Raw genomic sequence first — 21,015 nt, forward strand, 5'->3', positions numbered from 1 at the left:
ACCTAGTTAAACTGAACAAATTCAAAACTAACTTAAAAGTATCAGTGTGTTACTGTGCTTCAGAGTTGTTTTCCCACAAAATTAAAATTTGATATTCAGGGGCTGAAATTACATTATTTGCTGTGTAATAGACTTGATTATACCATAGCAGATGTTTTCTTCATATGTTATTCAGATATGAGTTCTGCGTGGTTCAGGACGAAGTTTTATAGTCATGCCAGTATTTGCTATTTACCATGTACCCTTATTTGCTATGACCAGCTTGTTTTCAGGTGTGTTGTTTTGGGTTTGTTTTTTTTTTTTTTTTTTAGTTATAAATGTAGATTTTCCTTGAAAATGTCTCAGGTCATGTTTTTATTTCGTTTACTAAGTAAACTGAAAAAACTAATGCTGAAGTTATTTTATGTTTAATGAATAGAACCAATTGCTTTAGGTCACCTTGGTCAGTTTAAATTTCAAAAAAATACATTGATACTTTGAAAGGTAGTCTAGCTGAGTTAACTTCTGTTACTTATAGTACTGTTTTTGGAAGTGTTCAGACTACTGACTTAGGGGATTTGATCTGGGCTGTGGACAGGCTCTGTTGGCATGCTGCTGTTTTCTTGGATGACAGTCAGAACGGCTGCTTAAGTGGTACTTCTGTCTTGGCATTATCATTCCTATGCCAGCAGTGGCCTGACCCATATAGTACAGCCTGAGTTGCTTCAGCATCTTCCAAACGGTGCAGAACGGTGCCAAATTGTGTGGATAGATATGGTGTCAAATATTCCAAAAGTGGATCCCAGGATAATGTTGTTATTCCCTAGGATATGTATCCTGGTGTGGTTGTTTGCTGTTATTTTGTTGCAGTGTACGAGATGGGAACCTTAGTTAATTCAGGCTATTTGGCCTTTAAATTCTATCAAGTTATTTAGTCACTAGGCTGAGGTTAGGTGGCATTTAGGGCTAGTTCTAGAAGAATTAAATTAATATTTGTTACACTTAATATCGTTAGAATTTTCCCACTTGTTTACATGACAAAAGTACTGTGTGATTTGATGTACTTGGTAGCTTTGCTGGGGGTCAACAGAAGTGGATTGACCAGAGCATGTTGTCTAATTTCAGTCCCATTTGTCCATCATGACTGGTACTGTCAGTGGCTATAACCTCTCATCAGGGAGATTATGAGACTGATGTAAACAGGCAAAGTAGAACAATTCTTAACCAAGAAGTTTTTCCTTGCAGAAAACATAGCGTTGTTGGCAGAAACAGCTCTGAGATTTCTGGAATTAGTACAGCTGAAAAATCTGAATATGGAAAATGAACCAAATGGTGAAGAAATGGATGAAACATCTCACCCTAGTGATAACTATGACACAGGTAATGTCACTTCTATTTACCTTTCCTGCCTATGATAGCAAATCATGAGGCAAAACTCCTAGTTAGCACTGATCCATCTCATCTCTCAGAGCTTAGCCTTCCTGTTAAATGGGAAGAATGCTTTGCCTCAACCACTGTGTGTTACAGCTTCATGCAGAGACAGACACCTCTGTTCTGGATGTTGTGAAAGACAAAAAAGTAAATAAGTGAGCATACTTTTCATCTCCAAAAGTCCTCAAGGTATTTGACTTGTAGGTGATGCTGGTGGCCTGGTTGCATATCCAGCTTCACTCACAGTCTCATAAACAAGTCAGCTGCAAAAACACAGATGTGTTCCAAATGCTGCTTCCATTGAAGTGGCAGGCAGCATTGGCTTTAGAAAACATGTCAAATTATGGCATAGTCATAGTACTGTATCTTTCAGTCGTTCTTCCTTGTCTGTTCCTGTGCCTGGCAATTCTTGTCTGTCTTTTTGCCTGAAAAATCTAAATGTGTGGATGCCATTTGGCAGTAATAAAACTTTGTATTATAACTCGCCCAGAGAATGAATTAAAATCCTAAGGATGGATTTTCTTTTTCTTTTCCTTTGGAAGAACAGATGGTAATAAGTGACCTGCATGTCATCTCCAGTGCCTTTTAGTGATGCATAGATTCCCAGAAGAATGCTGGGCAAGTCTTCTGAGCTGGAAAAGTTTGTGGTTAAAAACTGTCATTTCTCTTCTGGGCTAAGTAGATCAATCTGTGACTAATCATAGCTGGTAAACATCCTGCACATACTCCATTTTGGAAAAAGGCAATTATCTCTTAACTAGCTGTAGGATGATACTTTAAGATAAAGCAACAACAAATGTACTAAAAACAAACATAAATCCTCTTCAAGTTCCTTCACATAAGGCATGGGGTGCTCAGAATTGCTGAGGAGTGAGAGAGGAAGCCTCATCATGTGGGCTGTATTTCTAAGAAATACTGTCCCCTATCCCTTGAAATAGCTTGGAGATGAAAGGAAGAAAGAAGCTTGAGTAGTTCTATTCTTTTTACCCTTTTAGAAACCAAGCATGAGAAATTTGAACCCAGAAGGCAGTTTTTTCATGTGACTGACAGACAGAGTCATGATAGAAAGCAAATTAGCTGACCTTCTGACTGCAGGCAAACAGTAATCACCCCTGCAAAGCTGGGGCAGCAGTAGCTGAAATTTTTGTTTACTTGTTTGAGAACCTGTCTTTTACAGCTTTCAATAATAGCCAGTGCATTAACAATTCTGTTATTTCCACTTAATAGAAATATTTTTTTAGTTGCTTCATGGAGTAGAAGCCATAGGCAAGGTCATCTTCAAATTTTTCATCAGTATCATTAGGGTAACTGCAGATATTTAATGAAATTAGAAGTATTACATTTGCAGGGGTTGTTACATTCCTCCTGTATGCTTAATGAAGTGAATCTATCTACCTAACTAAAAACATACTTTTGATCTGTTGTCAGTTCACGAATTTTGAAACTGATAGTCAGACAAACATATCAAACCAGAATTGCCTTGAAGCATTTTGTTTACTGTTGTAACATTGATGCTGACTCATTCTGGTGCTTCTTCGCATCTGCATTTCATCTATATATAGAATGAGCTAGATCATCTTCGTTGAAGTTACAAGTTTAGAATATACTGATCTGGGTGAGATTGTTGCACATTTCTCTGCTCTTTGGTCATGTCACCACCTCAGGCTTAGCCTGAAATCTTCGGTAAGCCCTTGTTAAAATTGTTGAGGTTCTGTTGTGTTGCCTCTGTCTTACTGAGTCGGGTGTTCTTCAGGATGACCTGTCACTGTAACTCCTTCAGCAGCAGGTAGTACATGTGCACATATTCTCACCAAGCAAAAGTCCATACTGTTGTCCCTTGCAGAGTTGCAAGCCTTGCATGAAATGGTCCAGCAGAAAGTTGTGACTTTGCTAAGTGACCCGGAGAATATTGTGAAACAAACACTGATGGAAAATGGAATAACACGTCTGTGTGTCTTTTTTGGACGTCAGAAAGCCAACGATGTTCTTCTCTCTCATATGATTACTTTCTTAAATGATAAGAATGACTGGCATCTTCGAGGAGCTTTCTTTGACAGCATTGTTGGTAAGTATTTAGTTTCAGCCAAACAGAGTAGGAAGAAAATAATGTATGTAAATTAACAGTTTCCAGGATATGCAAAAATTAAGTAGTATAAAAGTCCTTTCTTCTATATATTTCTAGAATTTATAGAAAAAGACTTTGCTGAATTATTAACTGTAAATGTTTCTTTAAGGAGTGAAGATGAAACAATGTAAATACTAATGTGTATTTCTTTGAGTCCAAATGTTTGGTGCCAATGAGACTGAGGCATTTAAGTTTAGGGTAGATTAACTTAAAAATAAACTCTAAATGCTCTTTTTTGTTAGAGTCTTCGCTAAAGTTACTGACTTAAAAAAAGCTCGCCATAAATTATGACAAGCAAATATTAAGATTTCTGCAAGCTTTCTACTAGATGTATCACTTCACCTGTGTGCATATTCCCATTAACTTCAGTAGGTCTGTTAATATGATGAAAACTATACGTTGGTATAGGCTAAAGTTATAACTGCAAAACTATTTTTAGTACCTTAAAACCTTACTTAAAGGTTCCTGTCACTTCAGAAAACCTAATAGCAATTTAAAAAGTCTTACCAGTGATGATATCAGCTGTTAAATATATCTAATGCATCATATATGTTGGAAATTACTCCACATGACTGTTGCTGAGAGTCAGTGCTCAGGAATTGTGGGTCAAGAAAACTTTCCCATTGCAGTACCTGAGGGCAGAAATGGTACATCAGGTGCATGGCAAGAAAAACAATCATGATCAAACTTTCAGCAGGGCCATTGTGATATGTACACGTTCCATTAGGACTGGAAGCCACAAAATGCTGTGCTGGCAAACCCTCCCAAGAGGCAATGCTGATAACTTGTCAGAAATTGTTTAGAAGGAGCAATGGAGTAGCCAAAGCACAGGTCAGACTGTCCTGGCTTCTTGCAAAAGACAGAGAGAGGGATGTGAGGCAAAAAGTCAAGATCGTCTATATTTTTAACTCCTCTCTCAATATCTGTTCAAAACCTCCACAGAAGAACTCAGATAAAGTTCTGAAATTATAAACTGAGCTCTCTAACTCATATTGAAGTACGTGCAGGCACTGCTACCTGTAGCTGTTGGCAGATGTCCTTCTGTAACAGTGGCACTGAGGGCATTTCTCTTACCTGTGCTATTTCTCCCTTCTTCCTCTCTTCCTTTTAGCAACTGGTTGCAAAGTCCACATTAATACGTGAACAAGTATATTGATTATTACCTTATTAGATTAGAAGTGATAAAGTTATTTTCTGTTTAATCTCAATTCTTATGGAAAGACATAGAATTTTCTGGTGTTTATCAATCTACTTCAGATTTTTAGGTGTTCTCTTTTTGTTTCAGGTGTTGCTGCTTATGTTGGCTGGCAAAGCTCATCGATACTCAAACCTCTGCTTCAGCAAGGTCTAAGTGATGCTGAAGAATTTGTCATTTATAAAGCCCTCAATGCTCTTACTTGTATGTGCCAACTGGGGCTCTTGCAAAAGCCCCATATTTATGAGTTTGCTTGTGATATCGGTGAGTTGGAATACTGGAGATACCTTGTTTTTCTAGTTAAGAAAAAAATCTTAGTACTACATGAAGCTTCACCATCAGCTTAGCTGTCCAGACTGCAAACCTATAGTACTGTTTTAGACCCTACACAAAATTCTGTTAAGGAACTACTGCTAATTGGACCATGTTAGTGCTCAAACCTCTAAAATAATAATTTTGCTCAAACATATTGGAAGCATCTCCTCTGGTTGTATGTAGGACAGCAGCAAACAAGACTTAGTCCAAAAATTTTCTGCTCTAAGATCTTTCCCTGTTCTACATGCCAATCTGCTATAAAGAAAAAATCCTGGTTACTTCTGGTAGTCTATCAGGCACATAACCTGCAAACTCGAACCCATCAGCCTTTGAGGATGAGGGAATTCAGACAAATTGGGATGCTTTCTCATCCAATTTTTAACACCATAAAAACCTATTACCTGAATACAACCTTGAATGTAGAGTTAGTCTCTCTTTCCTCATCAGGCTTATCACTTTAATGTAGGTGTGCCCAAAATTTACCAGCTATTTATGGAAAAGAAAATACCACCTGATCTTTTGAGATGTAGTCTGCTTCTTCTTAATGCTATGGCTTTTCAAATGCACTCAGAATTCGAGGCAGATGATCTGTTATTATATCTCATGACTAGATACAGTCCCTTGATTACAACTTCTTAAAACCCACATAATTGAGAAGGATTTCTGAGTCTGATGATCTTATAAAATAAGTAGTAACTCTTCAAGGAAGAAAGGAGAAGAAGGAAGGAATAAAATATTTACTTAAAAACTAAAAAAAACCCCAAATCACTGGTATCAGAATTCTCTGTAATTGTCTAGGTTATTGTTGAGATTTATTTTTTGATTTGTCTCCATTGCAAATCTGTAGTTGACAATTAGGGATTGAAATGAACAAATAGGGAAAATATGCATTTTGGCAACAGGAAGGAAGCTGAGCAGCATGAGCACAGTGAAATCCATGAAATGATTTCCTCAGTATGAATGTTTTAACCTTGGTGCTCTGCAGGAGAGAAGGCTCAGTTTGGGAGTAATTCTAGTGGAAGGAAATGACATCATGGGCTGCCATATGCAGAATGATCTCTCTTCTCTATGAATGATATATTTTTTAACAACCCGTTTTTCTTTCAGCACCATTCCTGTGCCATCCTAATCTTTGGATATGTTATGGTGCAGTTGGATTTATCACTGTGGTAGCACAGTATTTGAATATTGCTGATGTCTACTGCAAGCTAATGCCATACCTCCATCCTTTTATCACACAACCAATAATACAGGTAATACTTCAAATAACATGAATGTGAATAACTGTTGACTAGTCGTGATTCTTAAGTCTATCCTGGCCATGGTCCTGGCTATAAGAATATTAGATTACTTTTTTTTCAGTTAAGGTTAGAGATGATAGAGGTCTTTGATCTCTGCTGGCAGGTTACAGAATGGCCATTGCTTTCCACGTTTCAAGAACTGTTGTGTCAAATTTGTTGCAAAACGCAGAACATTTTACAAAGCCTGAAATCAACAAGTACATCTTTGGTTCAAACCTTTTCTGCCTTGTTTACAATCAAACTCTTGTAGCACTGTGCTAGTTTATAGAGTCTAGGAGGTGTGAAATGTTGGCTGTGAAACAAGTGGGTTTATGTTCTGTGCTTTCGTCTGTAAGGCTGAGTGTTCCAGCCCTGCCCCACTACTTCATTTGACTGTGGGTCTGACCTCTGCAAACATGAACAGTCTGTTAGGTAGCAGTTACCATGCCTACTATTTCAGCAGCACCACTCCTGTGCTTCAGTGTTTTGCCAAGGGTAAAGACAGAGTATTCAGCTTGAATTAAGTGATTTCATAACTGCACATTCCTAGGAATGACCTGCATGATGCTAGTAATATGATCATATAGGCATCTTTGCATATAACTTCAGGCCCTGGAGACTGCATCTCTCTGGAATTTAAGTAGATAAGAAATAGTTGGATTACTACACTGAGAAATGCATCCTGTGTTTATTTTCTTCTAAACCTTGCAGGTGGTAACTTCACTAAAATAACATTTTTCCTTGTTTACATGTCCTTAGTCACCCTGTGCTGTGTTTTAGGCATTGATTGATAAATTTGTCTTTTTCACTTCCTGTTTCATTTTAGTGTATAAATCTTTTCTTTGCTATGCACCATTAAATATAGTAAGCAAGTAGGGGGCAACATTAAGTTGGATTGTAATAAAGTTCTCATTCTGGAATAATTGTGAAGTTGTTTTTCATGCAGACAGTAAGCTATGAGAAGCCTGTTATAAGAATGAGGGAAAGAGAATGTGGAAAGTCTCATATGACCAACACACATCTAATTTTCAAGAAAGGAGACAAGTTGAATCTGGATTATTGGTATAATGATGTGCAATAATTTTGAACTCCTATGTGATTTTCTTCTTACTTGAAAACTTGAAAGCATGTCTCCAAGTCTGAACTGGAAACTGGTTTTTAGTACATGCATTCAGAGGAAGAGATTGTTTTATACATTAACATTTGCAGTTGTCCAGTTACTGACTTTCAGGGAAGGAGAAAAAAATGGCAAACACTGTAGACATGAGATGACAGTGTTTGCTGCTAGATTTCCTCATGTTTATATGCATATCATCATGTTGACTGGTCTCTCTTTTTGAATTGCAGGTAGATAAGGAAATAGTCCTGCTAAGTGTACTTAAAGAGCCTGTCAGCCGTTCCATATTTGATTATGTCTTAAGATCGAAGGATATCACAAGCCTCTTCCGACACCTTCACATGCGTCAAAAGAAGAGAACGGGAGCTCTCCGTGACTGCCCGTCCCCGGAGGACCCTGCCATTGCACAGCTGTTGAAGAAGCTTCTTTCACAAGTAATTGGTTTTCATTTGTACTTTGAAAGTCAGGCTCGAGACACTTGGGCTCTGTACACCTCCACAGACCCTGACCTTGCAGTTGCTGTTGTGAGGGACTCCCAGTCTGAGGTTCTGGTCCTGCAAACCATTAACTCCATTGATTTCAGTATATGCTTGTGTGACAAGAAGTTCAGAAGTTAAAGATTTTTAAAAGATCTGCCAGATATAGAATAATACAACCTAAGTCTTGAAAAAATGATTGTATGTCTCAAATTTCTGCCACATCTGTGATGTGGCAGCATTACAGAACATTGCTGTGCATTGTGTTGGATAGAGGAGTATGCATTTGTTGAAAAGCTAGATGTGCAATGCCAAAAGCAAATGGAGCTGGGAAGTCTCGAGGCTTACGTGTGAAGAGTGGAACATAAAGAATCATTCACACAGAGTAGTGAGAACTGAGTAGAGAAAGGACCGTAGCTGAGTATGGGTTTTTTCCCTATGGCTTGTGGGGCATAAGCATGGTCTAGGTGGCACTTAAGCAGATTGCACCAGATAGTGATCCAACAGTAAATGCTATTCTGCCCTTTCGCTATTCCTAGCCCCATTCCTTAGGACAAAAGATATTCTTACACTACCACAGCTTACCTTATGTCTTGTATACAAGAGCAATGTGCTGATGCTTTGAATTCTGGGGATGTGGTCTCTCCTACCACTTCTGAGCCAGTCATTAATTTTACTGCTTCTTAAATCTTCATGCCTTGATGCATGTTATTGCTCAAAAATAAATAATATTACCTTTTCTTTTATTCTGTAGGGGATGACTGAGGAGGAAGAAGATAAACTGTTAGCACTGAAAGACTTTATGTTAAAATCAAATAAAGCTAAAGCCAATATAGTGGATCAGAGCCACCTGCATGACAGCAGTCAGAAAGGGGTGATTGACTTGTCAGCTCTGGGAATAACTGGGAGACAAGTGGATCTTGTTAAAACAAAGCAGGATTCTGATGACAAACGTGGTTAGTATATTTCATGATCTCTACAGATGAAGTTTGGCCTTTCTTTCAGGGTGTTCTCAGTAATTCAATATACATGAGTATCACCATCCCCACTGGGTTTGCAATAATAAAATTATTGCTGCTGTTTGAAATATGAGGTGGTGAAATGTTCTCAGGATCATTGAAGATGGGGATTTTTTTCCCCCTGAGAATATTTTAAATTATTTTGACTGCATTTGCAGTAGTAATGTGTGCCAGTTGTTCAGCTGGTTGTGACAAACTCTAGTGACTCATGGCAACAGTGTAAATGTTGAAGGCTACATTTCTGTTCTCTCTGTGTCTTCTCAAGAAACGCTGAGCTCTTTAACTGTGAAAATTCTGGATATTTTCTTGAAGTAGCCTGGAGAAAACTGAAAACTCCTCAGGCTGCCGCTGAGGAGTTGCCAGCTGTTGCTCACTCATCAAGTACAGGCCTTTTGGCCTTAGGGTTCTTCAGCTTCTCATCCACTCCATTTAACTTTTTTACCTACTCTTTCAACTCCCAAAACCTCTTACATTTCCTTGTTCAACTCTGAAATCCACTTGCTGTTAACTATTCTAGTTCTTTGTATCCTCAAAATTCTTCTTTTCCAGACAGTTTGAGCTTCCTCTTTGCTCTCTGAAGCTTGTAAGTCCCTCCTCTGTTCCATCACTGATACGTTCTGTGTTTTTAGATAAAAAATACAGAAATACCTGCAAACCATATAGCTATTGCCATCTTATTTCCAGAATTAGGATCCTTGTCTGCAAATGTTTTGCATATCATTTTAAAGGAAAGTACAGAAGTACAGGATTTTTCATTTTTTTTGCATTCTTGAATCAGGAGTCAACAGGATTTTAAAGGTAGTGTGTATGGAGTCTGTATTTGAACTGATTTGTTTCACCCAGAACAGTCACCTTCAAAGTCTTCATGCCTTTAATTTTCTTCACTGACTTTGTCCAAATTTAATTTGTCCCGCGTTTTTATTTTTCTTTCTATATTTTACAGTTGTAAGTGACTCTAAAGGAATCCTATTTACAGAGATAACATTCTTGAATCTACAAGTGATGATGCAATTGTGATGGAAAACTGATTGTATTTGGCACTAGCAATGATTTGCATACTGTGCTTTTAAAAATTCATCCCCAATGTCTCTGCTCATTGCAGGGTGGTTGGACTAGATGACCTTGGAAGGTTCCTTCCCACCCAAACCCTTCTATGATTCTATAAGAAAATTTATCATATGGTGCAGTCTAACCCTGCAGCTTTCTAGATGTGAACTTTCCCTATAGTGAAATGATGTATTGCATGAGTCAACTGTAGGATTAAGAAGGTGGGAACACAGGTGGCAAGTGCTTTTTTTTGTTTCCCTCCCTATCAACTGACCTCAACAACCTAGCAGTAGGGTTTTCCCTGTATATAAATAACAATCTGGCATGTAAACCTTGGACTTCCATGTAGTCTCGCAGTAATGGGTAGCCTGAGTGAATGTTATGATAATGTTGGGTGGGTTGTTTTTTTTTTTCTTTTCCTTCCACCTCCTCCATCCCTCCAAACTGCTTATAGCTAGAAAACATGTAAAGCAAGATTCAAATGTAAATGAAGAATGGAAAAGCATGTTTGGGTCCCTGGAACCAACAAACATCTCCCAGCCGATATCCAAAGGACATGGACAAACTACTGATCCTGAAGCCATCCAGGCTGGGAAACCACTTCGCTCAGAGTCTTCAGCTGGCATTTGTGCCACTTTGTCATCCTCTCCACAGGTATACCCGAAAAATACTATGTTCTCATCCTAAACTGAAATGATTCAACTGCTTTAGAGTCAAGTGGGACTATAGAGATATGGTGTTCTTGTTTGGAGGTTATTTAACATTGGTCATGCTACTGCCAGGCATCTTCTCCGGCAGAGTTACTGACTTTCAAGTTCTTATTTTTAAAATAGGAACTGAGAAAGGATTGAAGTAAGTTTAGTCTCTTGAACAAAAGAACTTCACTAACAAATAGACGCTTTGCACAAAAAGATGGGGCTTTGTGGATTAGACAGTTATTAGGTAAGCTTTTCTGGCAGGGAAGGCTTTTCCTCAAATTGCACGTGCTGATATGTGTTGTGAGGAAGAGAAGAGGTGTCATGATTTTGACTTGGAACTGGTGTATGGCATCACAGCTGCATTTAGACATCCTGTACCTGTAATACTTTGCACTGACTACAGAAGGATGGGCTGGAAGCCCTGCAGCCTGTGGAGGCATCTCTCAACCCTGAACACTGGATTCTATTTGGGTTCTAGTTGGAGATTAACTTCTGTTAGTTTTAAATGAGTGTCCACTCTGAACTAAGGGAAACAATTACACTTCTGTTTATAAAGCCTAATATAAACAAATAATCATTTGACAGCTAACCTGTAATTCTGTCAGTCTTGAGAGCGATAACTGCTTCTGTAATAGTCACATTAAGAGTTGTCCTCAGCAGATTACAGTTTCTTCAAACAGTATATGGAACATATGAGGCAAATGGTAGAATAAGTGAATGGTTAATCTTTTCTATAAATTTCACTATTTTTAATTTTTTCACACAGGTATGATTTTTTTTAATGCTAATTCATTGTTAATTGATTCAATAAAAAAGATTTTTCCATTTTTATTCAGTGTCTGTGACCCAGAAATCTTAGGAGCGGGGTTTACCTGCGTGTAGAATGTAAGGCATATATTTGTAAGTGCTGATCTCTTGCAGGCATCTGATGGAACGGTTGTTCAACCCAGGAAGCCGACCATGCAGGCCCTGAGCAGTACAGCGTCCCCATCCGCGCACCAGTTACGCATCACCACGTGCAAAACTGAACTTCAGCAGCTGATCCAGCAGAAGCGAGAGCAGTGTAATGCAGAGAGACTTGCCAAACAGATGATGGAGAATGCTGAGTGGGAGAGCAAGCCCCCACCTCCAGGTACATCACAGTCCACTGAGGTTATAGATAAAAAATTATACATCTATAGATATATATGTATATATATATATAGATATAATTTGAGTAAAAACATCATTATCTCATGGAAGAAATGCAAGAGATAAGGAAAAGAGGAAATCATTAGTTTAGGAAATGTGCCTACTATGCAGAACACCTGTTTGGCAAAATACATGCGTGACTTATTGTCCAATTTAGAAGTGAGCAAGTTGGCTTTTGCATTTAATATTTAAAATGCCTTAGCTCTGTGTTTTCAGTGCCATCTGTGTTTTGCAGCTGTAATGACTATATCCTGATATAGCTGTTGGTGGATGGATCTAGGTTCATGTTCCTAATTAGGTTGCGAAAGCAATACCAGACTTTATGGTTTTATTTTTCCCTGTAGGATGGCGTCCCAAAGGATTGTTGGTAGCTCACCTTCATGAACACAAGTCTGCGGTGAACCGCATTCGGGTCTCTGATGAGCACTCCATTTTTGCCACTTGCTCAAATGATGGCACAGTGAAAGTCTGGAACAGCCAAAAAATGGAAGGAAAAACCACTACAACCAGGTAGCTTTAAAACTCATGGGATTTAGGGGCTGCTGTTTTAGAAGGAAAAATAAAGTAGAGCAGAGAGCAAAATATGAATCACTTGTGGGCGTGCTGGAATTATCAATAAGGAGATATACTGGTGTTCCTCTTGGCTTGCAGCTATAAAATATTAGATTGCTACTTCAATTAGTTAGTAAAGAAAAAAATCCCTAGCAAATGCAAAGGGACTGCTTTGCAGTCATAGTAATTACAGGCTTTTTGATTTAATTTCTGTACATATATAAATATATTCTTGTGTTGCTGTTTAAAGCCAACACTGGCTTTGTTGCTTTCTGATTTTGGAACACTTAGAAACTGTTATTTTCAGAGCTCTTTCAAGAGTCATTGGTTTTAAGTAGGTGTTTGAAAGAAGTAATTATATTTTTTTTAAGTGCCATCAAAAATATCTTCTTCTCTCCTTCTCTCTCTCTCTCTGTACTGTTTAGATCAATTCTGACATACTCTCGGATTGGAGGACATGTAAAGACACTTACATTCTGCCAAGGCTCACATTACCTGGCTATAGCTTCGGATAATGGTGCCATCCAGCTTCTTGGTATTGAAGCTTCAAAGCTCCCTAAATCTCCTAAAATTCATCCAATACAAAGCAGGTATGTACTTAGAGCAGTTTAAATCTCGCCACACACAGAGCTCAAGCTGTTAGTATATTCCTCAGTTAGATCCTTTAATTTGCTCTAGGCTTCCTGCTGGCTGAGCCCAGGCTGTACTAGAAGGCTGTAATCCCTGATCTTATCTTACTTCATAAAGAACTGTACAGAGCTGAGCATTCTTAGCTCTAGGTTATTGGTGCTTCCTGTGTCACTGAAGTCATTATGAGCTTGAAACATTCAGTCCGAATAGTTCTCATGTCCTTTATTTATGCACTGGGTCCATTAGTTTCTTACCTCCTTTGTTACAATCTTAATACTTGGAAAGTAATTTAGAAAGTTCTTTTACAGGTCATTAGAGAAATGTTTACAGATGTACAACATGTGATTTGGCCTCAGACCTGCAATTTTTTTCTCCCAGGCATTTAATGTGATAAGGTAGCAGAGATATGAGTAATGGGGAGTCTTTGGGGCTGGTTTAGCTCTTTACTACCTCCATATGAGCAGTTTTTGAATATTTGGCACAGATTCAACAGCTTAATCTTCCAGCTTGGGTGGGGAACATGTCCAGGCCTCAGCAAATCTAACAACCATCTCGAAGATCTCTTTACTTTCAAAGTAGAAGTAAGGTATCTGTCTCAAATGTCCTCTCTTATTAGAGATTATGTTCAGAAATGAAATAAGATAAATCCAGTGGAGATGCAAACTATAAACCAGATTTTCCCTTTTGGTATACACTGCATTTGTGCCTGAAGGTGTCAATTTTGCACACACGGTAAGTGATTGAGGACAGTGCTGGCTGTATAACACGAAGAGGGATGTAAACTCTGGGTAGATGAATATCTGAAACTTGGAACATGAATCACAGAATCATAGCATGGTTTGGGCTAGAAGGCACCTTAAAGATCAGCCAGTTTCAACTCCCCTGCCATGGGCAGGGATACCTCCCACTAGATCAGATTGCTCAGGGCCCCATCCAGCCTGGCCTTGAACACTGCTAGGAATGGGGCATCCGCAGCTTCTCTAGGCAGTCTGGTCCAGTGCCTTATTGCCCTTACAGGAAAGAATTTCTTCCTAACAACTTAACTATCACTACATGCCCTTGTATAAAGTTCCTCCCCAGTTCTCTTGTACCCTCTTCAGGTACTGAAATTGCTCTAAGGTCTCCCCAAAGCCCTCCCTTCTCCAGGCTGAACTACTTCAACTCTCTCAGCCTGTCTTCATAGGAGAGGTGCTCCAGCCCTCTGATCATCTTCATGGTCCTTTTCTGGACTCACTTCAGCAGGTCCACATCCTTCATGCTGGGGCTGCAGAGCTGGCCACAGTATTCCAGGTAGGGTCTCACAAGAGTGGAGCAGAGGGGGAGAATAACACCCTTTAACCTTCTGCCCATGTTTCTTTTAATTCTTTTGTTGTGGTTGGCTTTTTTGGCTGTGAGCGCACATTGCTGGGTCACTTTGAGCTTCTCGTCAGCCAATACCCTCAAGTCTTTCTGCTCAGGGCTGCTCTCAGTGTATTCTCAAGCCAGCCTGTGTTTGTGCTTGGGATTGCCCCAACCCAGGTGCAGGACTGAGAGACCCAGAGCAAAGAGGTATGTTTAGGTTTGCAAAGAGCTGCTGACAGCCTTTTACTAGGCTTGCAGTGGAGAGATCTGAAAGAGCATAAGAATCCACTGTACTAAAATCGGAAAGTTGTTTCTGGCAGATGCCTTGAGAAGTGACAAGAAGAGGAAAAAGCTGCTCAGCAGAAGCTATTGGAAGGAGTCTTAAACTTGGGAGGAGTCATACCTGTTTCTAAGTTAGTTTTTTCTTTCAACCCAGGTCCTTAGATCTGAAGGATGATGGCTGTGTGGTAGATATGCATCACTTCAATTCAGGAGCCCAGTCAGTACTGGCTTATGGTACAGTCAATGGATCTCTGGTGGGATGGGATTTGCGATCTAGCAGCAACGCTTGGACGCTGAAACATGATTTGAAGTTAGGCCTCATAACTTCATTTGCTGTGGACATACATCAGTGCTGGCTGTGTATTGGTAAGCCTGCATTTCTTGCTAGTTTCTCTCTCTTCCCTGCCTCAGCCCCTTCTTTCTAGTTTTCTTTTACAGTAACTATAGCTGAAACTTTTGCTTGATCTGATTTTACTAGCATATGCTTTTCTCAAATGAAAGGAAATAAATACCTTCTAATCTATTTTTGGGAAATATTCTATCTGCTAAGTACTTGAGACTGAAGTCCATCTCCCTAGGAACAGAGCACAAGGATATCGGCAAAAACGCAAGTATTTATCCCTGTGACTATGGAGAACTTTTTCTCACCAGGAACAAGCAATGGTACCATGGCATGCTGGGACATGAGGTTTCAGTTACCCATCTCCAGCCACTCTCATCCTTCCAAGGCCCGAATCAGACGCCTGCTCATGCATCCTGTGTATCAGTCCTGGGTAATCGCAGGTAAAAGATGTCTTAACGTAGCTCTCAACCACCAGAGGTTGTGATTAAAGCAGCTTTTGTTTCAGCTTCTGCTTCAAGCCCTGGGGGGACTTAAAAATTGAAAAAGTAGCATGAAGGTGTTCTGAAATTGAGAGACAGCCTTTACAGTTCTCATCTTTGGAGCATTGCAAATCTCATGAGGGGCCATCCCTGTGTACTCTACCACATTATATAGACAAAATAATATGTGACTTTATAAGGACAAAATCTTAGGAAAGGTAAAACTCAAATTCATTACATACATTGAAGTTGATAGGAATTCTCCCACTGCCTTCTGTAGAGCAGAGACTGAAGGGTGTCCCATTCCAATTCCCACTTGAATCTAATCCAGCTATGTCATGGGTTAGAGCTTTCAAAAATATCCCAAGATTCCTAATCTGGTATGCTCACAGCTGCTTCATCCTCACTGCTTGTAGCACTGTCATATACTTCTATGTGTTTGTGTCAGGAACATGTTCTGAAACGGACAAGTAGCTTAAACTAATCCTACAATAACAAAATTGATTAAGTTGTTGTAAAATGAGAGTAATTTGAGTTTCATATTTGACTTGCTTCTTAAGCTTCACTTAGTTATTAACCATCCTGGGAGATAAAACAAATTTCTTGAAAATACATGCAAATAAAGCAAGCTTCCTTGTGCTTTTTAGTTCATTTCCTCCCTGCTAAAGACTAAAAGAGTGACAATGTTCATCCTTCTGGAGCATTATTAAAAAACCCTTGCCTGCTAGGTTGCTGCCAGGCATATAAACAATCCCTTGAACAGAATTCTTTGCATGTCCACACCAAACATGAGCGTGGAACTTCACTGTAGCTAGTGAAGTCTATACCTTTGGATAGCTGTCTTACCTGCACAGGAGTGTCCTCTGAAATCCCTGATGACCATGCTGAAAAAACCATCCAGCCTTCTCAAAGTCATCTAGGGAGGAAAGTGAGGTTTTTATACATTTTTAAAAGGGATAGGCATTGAAGCAAGTTTCATTTAAAATTGTTTAAATTAGACACTATTATTAACTATAGTGAAGCTACTTCCAAGCAGTAAAACCAAAGTGCTAAAGCAAGATTAACACAAATGCTACAGGGAGCAAGTGGAGAGTGTCTCTATGCCATACCCTCTGTGATGTCAGTAGAACAAGTAGCAAGAGCCAACCAACCTGTTTTATATTTTTTGCATTGGCAATATCTTTCCTGAAGCTGTTCAAGGCAACAATGAAGTCTCCATGTGGGATATGGAAACTGGCGATCGACGCTTCACTTTGTGGGCCAGCAGTGCACCACCTCTTTCAGAACTGCAGGTCTGGTCTCTTTCTTTTCCAGTTTCTGTTGAGTAGCCAAGGCTAGAACAGGCTTAGACTCCATGCTGTGCATCAGTACAGTTACCTGCCTCTATGGCTTTGCCACTTTGGCACAAGGAACTTGCCCTGGGATTTATTTTGTCACTATAATTGGTTTGCTTGTCAGAATTAAATCCCCTTTGTAAAACAGCGGTTTTACCTGAATCTTCTCTGGTATCTCCACTCTCTGTGGAATGTACTTGTAACACTCACTTGGTATATCCAGTCCAGTTCTTAGAAAACCAGTGAGCCGGTCAAGCCTGTAAAGGTTATGGCAAAGCCAAAATTCATGGTGTACTTACTTTTACTTGCTTTTTCTGGGATTGCACATACTGTAATCATCTGCTCTTTTGCACTGTTTTTCTGTAATATAATGCCACTTCTACACTTAACTGCTAGTTAAGTAGTGGCTCTTCAAGGAGTTAATCGGGGAAGGAGCAATCTGGAATATCATTCTAAATCACAAATACATACACAAAAATAACCACAGCTGCTTCTATAGATGTTGTAAATGCATATCTGGAATCTACCTAAACTTAAATCTGTACGTACTACAAAGATTGCAGGTGTTGAGTTCATTTTGGTCGTGTGCTTTGCACACAGAGAGCTCTGTGATCTAAGCTGGTTTTCTGTTGTATATCTGTCCCTTAATGCCCTCATACCTAAAAATTTAAGCATCCACATGCTATTCAGTATGATTTGTCTTCCTGATTCTTTTAGAAATATTCTCTCTCATTTGCCATCATTGAGAATGTAATTTCCACGATTCAATAAAAAACATTATGGAGAGTTCAATCTGTTGCATTACTCTATAAAATGTAAGGGAACAATTTATATTAATATATTAAGATGTGGCCCATTAAAGTGACTTGGTATTTGCCAGAAAGATTTGGAAATTGGGTGGATGAATGTGGCAAAGATTGCATTCCCTTTCTGAAGCATGGCAACAGCTATTGGTGATAAAGTATTTTTATATATCCCTTTTCCCTACTAGCCTTCTCCTCACAGCATCCACGGAATATACTGTAGTCCGGCATCTGGTAATCCCATATTACTGACAGCAGGCTCAGACATGAAAATAAGGTAACAAAACTAACAACTTTCTTGTTTGTCACCCTCCCCTCTGCCCCTGCTGGTGTACTAAATTTTGCCAAGCATTGCCTAAGTAATCTCCAAGAAGTCAAAACGATAATGCTGAAGATGTGTTCATTGGTAAGCATCAGCAACCTAAGGGAATTGTTTTCAGCAAAAGTGCTGCAAAACTTGGTGCTTCTCTGAAACACAATGTATATCCTTCTGTAAAGTTCTTGATGGGCTGCATGACAAGAAAACAATAACTCATGTGAGCTTGATATGGGTGTAGATTTCTCTGCATCACCCATTTCCTGAAAGCATATAGCGTTTGTGCCCTCTCATTTTCATCATAAGAGCAAGGCTGCTTTTAAACAGCTGTTTTAAACTGACAAAATTGAATATCTCACCTTGATTTTGTTTCTTTCTGTTTAGGTTTTGGGATCTAGCCTACCCTGAGAGATCATACGTTGTTGCTGGAAGTTCTAATTGCCCATCTGTTTCCTACTACAGGAAGATAATTGAGGGCACAGAGGTGGTTCAGGTATTTTGCTTTGTTTGATAGACACCTACTCTGCTTGCCTTTTGGATGGCCCCATGGATTATATTAATTACATGATGGTTTTAATTATAACTCTCCTACCTTTTATGGATGGTGTCAGCATTGCATTTTCAGGCAGTTGGGAAGAACTTATTTTAAAAGAAAAATGTCATTTGTTTTTGACAGAATTAGACTCACCAAAAACTACTTACACAGAGAAGCCAGAATAATGTGATTCTTCCAGAATATTAAAATCTAGAGTTTTAGCACTTTTGGTTTTGATCAGTGTTTGGAATGGCTTTTGTGTAGGATCTTAGCAAGGCAATGTGAGATGTACTGGCACCAAAATAATACAGTAGCTGAATGCTGAAGTTTTTATTACATCCTTGAAAGTGACTTTTAGAACTGGCAGTGTTGCTAGTTGTTGAATAGCACAATGTTTTGTCTCAGTTCAATGGAATGAATGCTACTTTAAAAGTGACTAAAAAAAGTCAGTTGGGGGTCTACCCTATGCACAGTGATATTTTAGTGTTTCATCTAAAGTTCTTACACAATTGCATCCATGCTATTGAACCAGTTTTTATAAAAACTCTGGAGAGGCAAGATGTGTGTGTTGCTGTAGCTTTTTTTCCCCCGATGGGAATATCAAATCCTAGCATAATTGAAATGAATCTAAGAAAAAAACATTCTTTCCCTAATCAAAGAGCTGTAATGTCAGTTCAGATTAAGATTAGGTTGTGTGTGATGAAAAGAAATGAACCAAGGAGTAATCCTGATATAACTATCAAAGGGTATGAGGTTTTATGTTTGGGCATTGTTTGTTTGATTGCTTGTTTGTTCAAAGAGGGTTTTTTTTTGTTTTCTTACACTAACAACCTAACATGTGACAATTTCTCTTTGCAAATGTTCACCTTTCTGTAAATACTATTTCTCACTTTGTTTTTATATAGGAAATTCAGAACAAGCAAAAGCTGGGGCCCACTGATGAGACCCCTCGGAAGGGTCCAGAGTCTCTCCCAGTTGGACATCATGATATTATCACAGATATCGCGACTTTCCAGACCACACAAGGGTTTATAGTAACTGCGTCAAGGGATGGAATTGTTAAAGTGTGGAAATAAAACTTGTATTAATATATAGTATGTAAATATTTGTAATAAAGAAATAGTGTTATAATGAAGTTTTCAAGGACTGTTTCCAGTTAATGGAATGGAACGGACTTTAAAGACTATAAAAGTGATGATAAATTCAGTTACCTGTATTCTACCACCCTGTCATCACTTCTTTATCACTTCTTATATTAAAGTTTTTTGGTATTCACAGCATTTCCTTGAGATACCAAGCAATACATGAAGAAATTACTTAGCCTGGTTTTGACTACATTGTTCTTCAAGAATCTTTCTGAAAATTATTTAAAGATGTCCCACATTACACATTCTGAATGTGCACAAAGTACAAGTACTGACTGCTCCTATGTTGAATCTGAGAAATGAAATAAGAACCAGTGCACTAATGTCCCTGTACATTCTAATAGCTATAATAAAGTCCACTTGAGCTTCCCTCCTTGGTACTCGCATTTCTTTACATCCGTGGTTCCTCTGCAGTGATTCCATAGTCTCAGCTGTCAGAGCCATTGGGCTGTTAATTGTCATTTGAGATCAGCTTAACCTTCTGTCAGATCCTCAGCTGTCCTTTGACAATTATGTCCTTGATCCTCAGCTGTGCCTTGTATCCACCTTGCTTTAATCTTGAGTCTAATGCTAAGCTCTGCTGTCCTGGGAACCTAAAGTAGCACTACCAGGATGGTGTTCTCCGTCATTCAGTATGGATATCAAAAATAGCCAAAGCACAAGCTTTCAGCAGGAACTATTTCCTCATTGTGCAATGTTCATATGAGAGGCAGTTCTGGAGGTCAGACAGGGGCAGTAAACTTTCTTACCACTCTTACACTGTCTGATCCAGTTTTTCAGATTTCTAGATCCTTTTCACTCTCCCTCTCTTAAGTTTTACTAACTTATTCCTTAGCTGCTGTTCCAGATTCCGCTTTTCCCCCTGAAACAGGTGATTCACCTCCTCTCCATGGGTGGACTCAGAAGGTCACTGACAGCAAACATCATTAATTTGACGAGTTTCTTTTGCATAGCTGGAAAAAATGGAAGACTACTTCTCTATAGGGTGTCTGATGGAAGCAAGGGATGTTCTTAACTTGTGAACTGGGTTCTTTGAAGAGACAACACATGAAATAATGACTTGTTTAAGAAGAGTCTCAGAATTCACTGGAAAAAACTCTACCTGCTTTTTGTTAGAGTGCGCATTACTTGGGTAATTTAGTGTAGCAGGTAGACATTGCCCCAAGTATAACATGTTCAAAAGAGGAAGTGAACTCAAAAACAGTGTGACATTTCTTTGCAGACCTTATTATTTCTGCTCTCTGTTAAGCTGGACAAAGTTTTTTATTTGCTTGTGTAGGGGAGCTGATAACTGTCCTCTTATCTTGTATGAATTCAGGAATAAGGTATGTCTTCTCAATACACTTCTATTGCAGATTAGCAAGGAAAAGGGGGGAATTCAA

The 21,015-nt window shown here is 38.9% G+C and overlaps 1 protein-coding gene across 1 annotated transcript in view; it reads left to right on the top strand.

Annotated features, from left to right (window-relative positions):
• The window catches only part of PIK3R4 (phosphoinositide-3-kinase regulatory subunit 4), a 23,909-nt gene extending 3,907 nt beyond the window's left edge, over positions 1-20,002 (top strand). Inside the window, exons 5-20 of the mRNA XM_064671800.1 lie at positions 1,225-1,359; positions 3,254-3,475; positions 4,821-4,994; positions 6,153-6,298; positions 7,673-7,876; positions 8,673-8,874; positions 10,439-10,638; positions 11,604-11,814; positions 12,218-12,383; positions 12,851-13,015; positions 14,833-15,044; positions 15,330-15,461; positions 16,692-16,792; positions 17,826-17,914; positions 18,338-18,446; positions 19,394-20,002. Of these exons, the coding sequence (XP_064527870.1) occupies positions 1,225-1,359; positions 3,254-3,475; positions 4,821-4,994; positions 6,153-6,298; positions 7,673-7,876; positions 8,673-8,874; positions 10,439-10,638; positions 11,604-11,814; positions 12,218-12,383; positions 12,851-13,015; positions 14,833-15,044; positions 15,330-15,461; positions 16,692-16,792; positions 17,826-17,914; positions 18,338-18,446; positions 19,394-19,564 (2,639 nt within the window). The 3' untranslated portion in view covers positions 19,565-20,002. The remainder of the gene's footprint in view (positions 1-1,224; positions 1,360-3,253; positions 3,476-4,820; positions 4,995-6,152; positions 6,299-7,672; positions 7,877-8,672; positions 8,875-10,438; positions 10,639-11,603; positions 11,815-12,217; positions 12,384-12,850; positions 13,016-14,832; positions 15,045-15,329; positions 15,462-16,691; positions 16,793-17,825; positions 17,915-18,337; positions 18,447-19,393) is intronic.
• The last annotated feature ends 1,013 nt before the right edge of the window (positions 20,003-21,015 follow it).

The sequence above is a fragment of the Pseudopipra pipra genome, chromosome 1 (genome assembly GCF_036250125.1).
Source record: "Pseudopipra pipra isolate bDixPip1 chromosome 1, bDixPip1.hap1, whole genome shotgun sequence".
Taxonomy (NCBI): domain Eukaryota; kingdom Metazoa; phylum Chordata; class Aves; order Passeriformes; family Pipridae; genus Pseudopipra; species Pseudopipra pipra.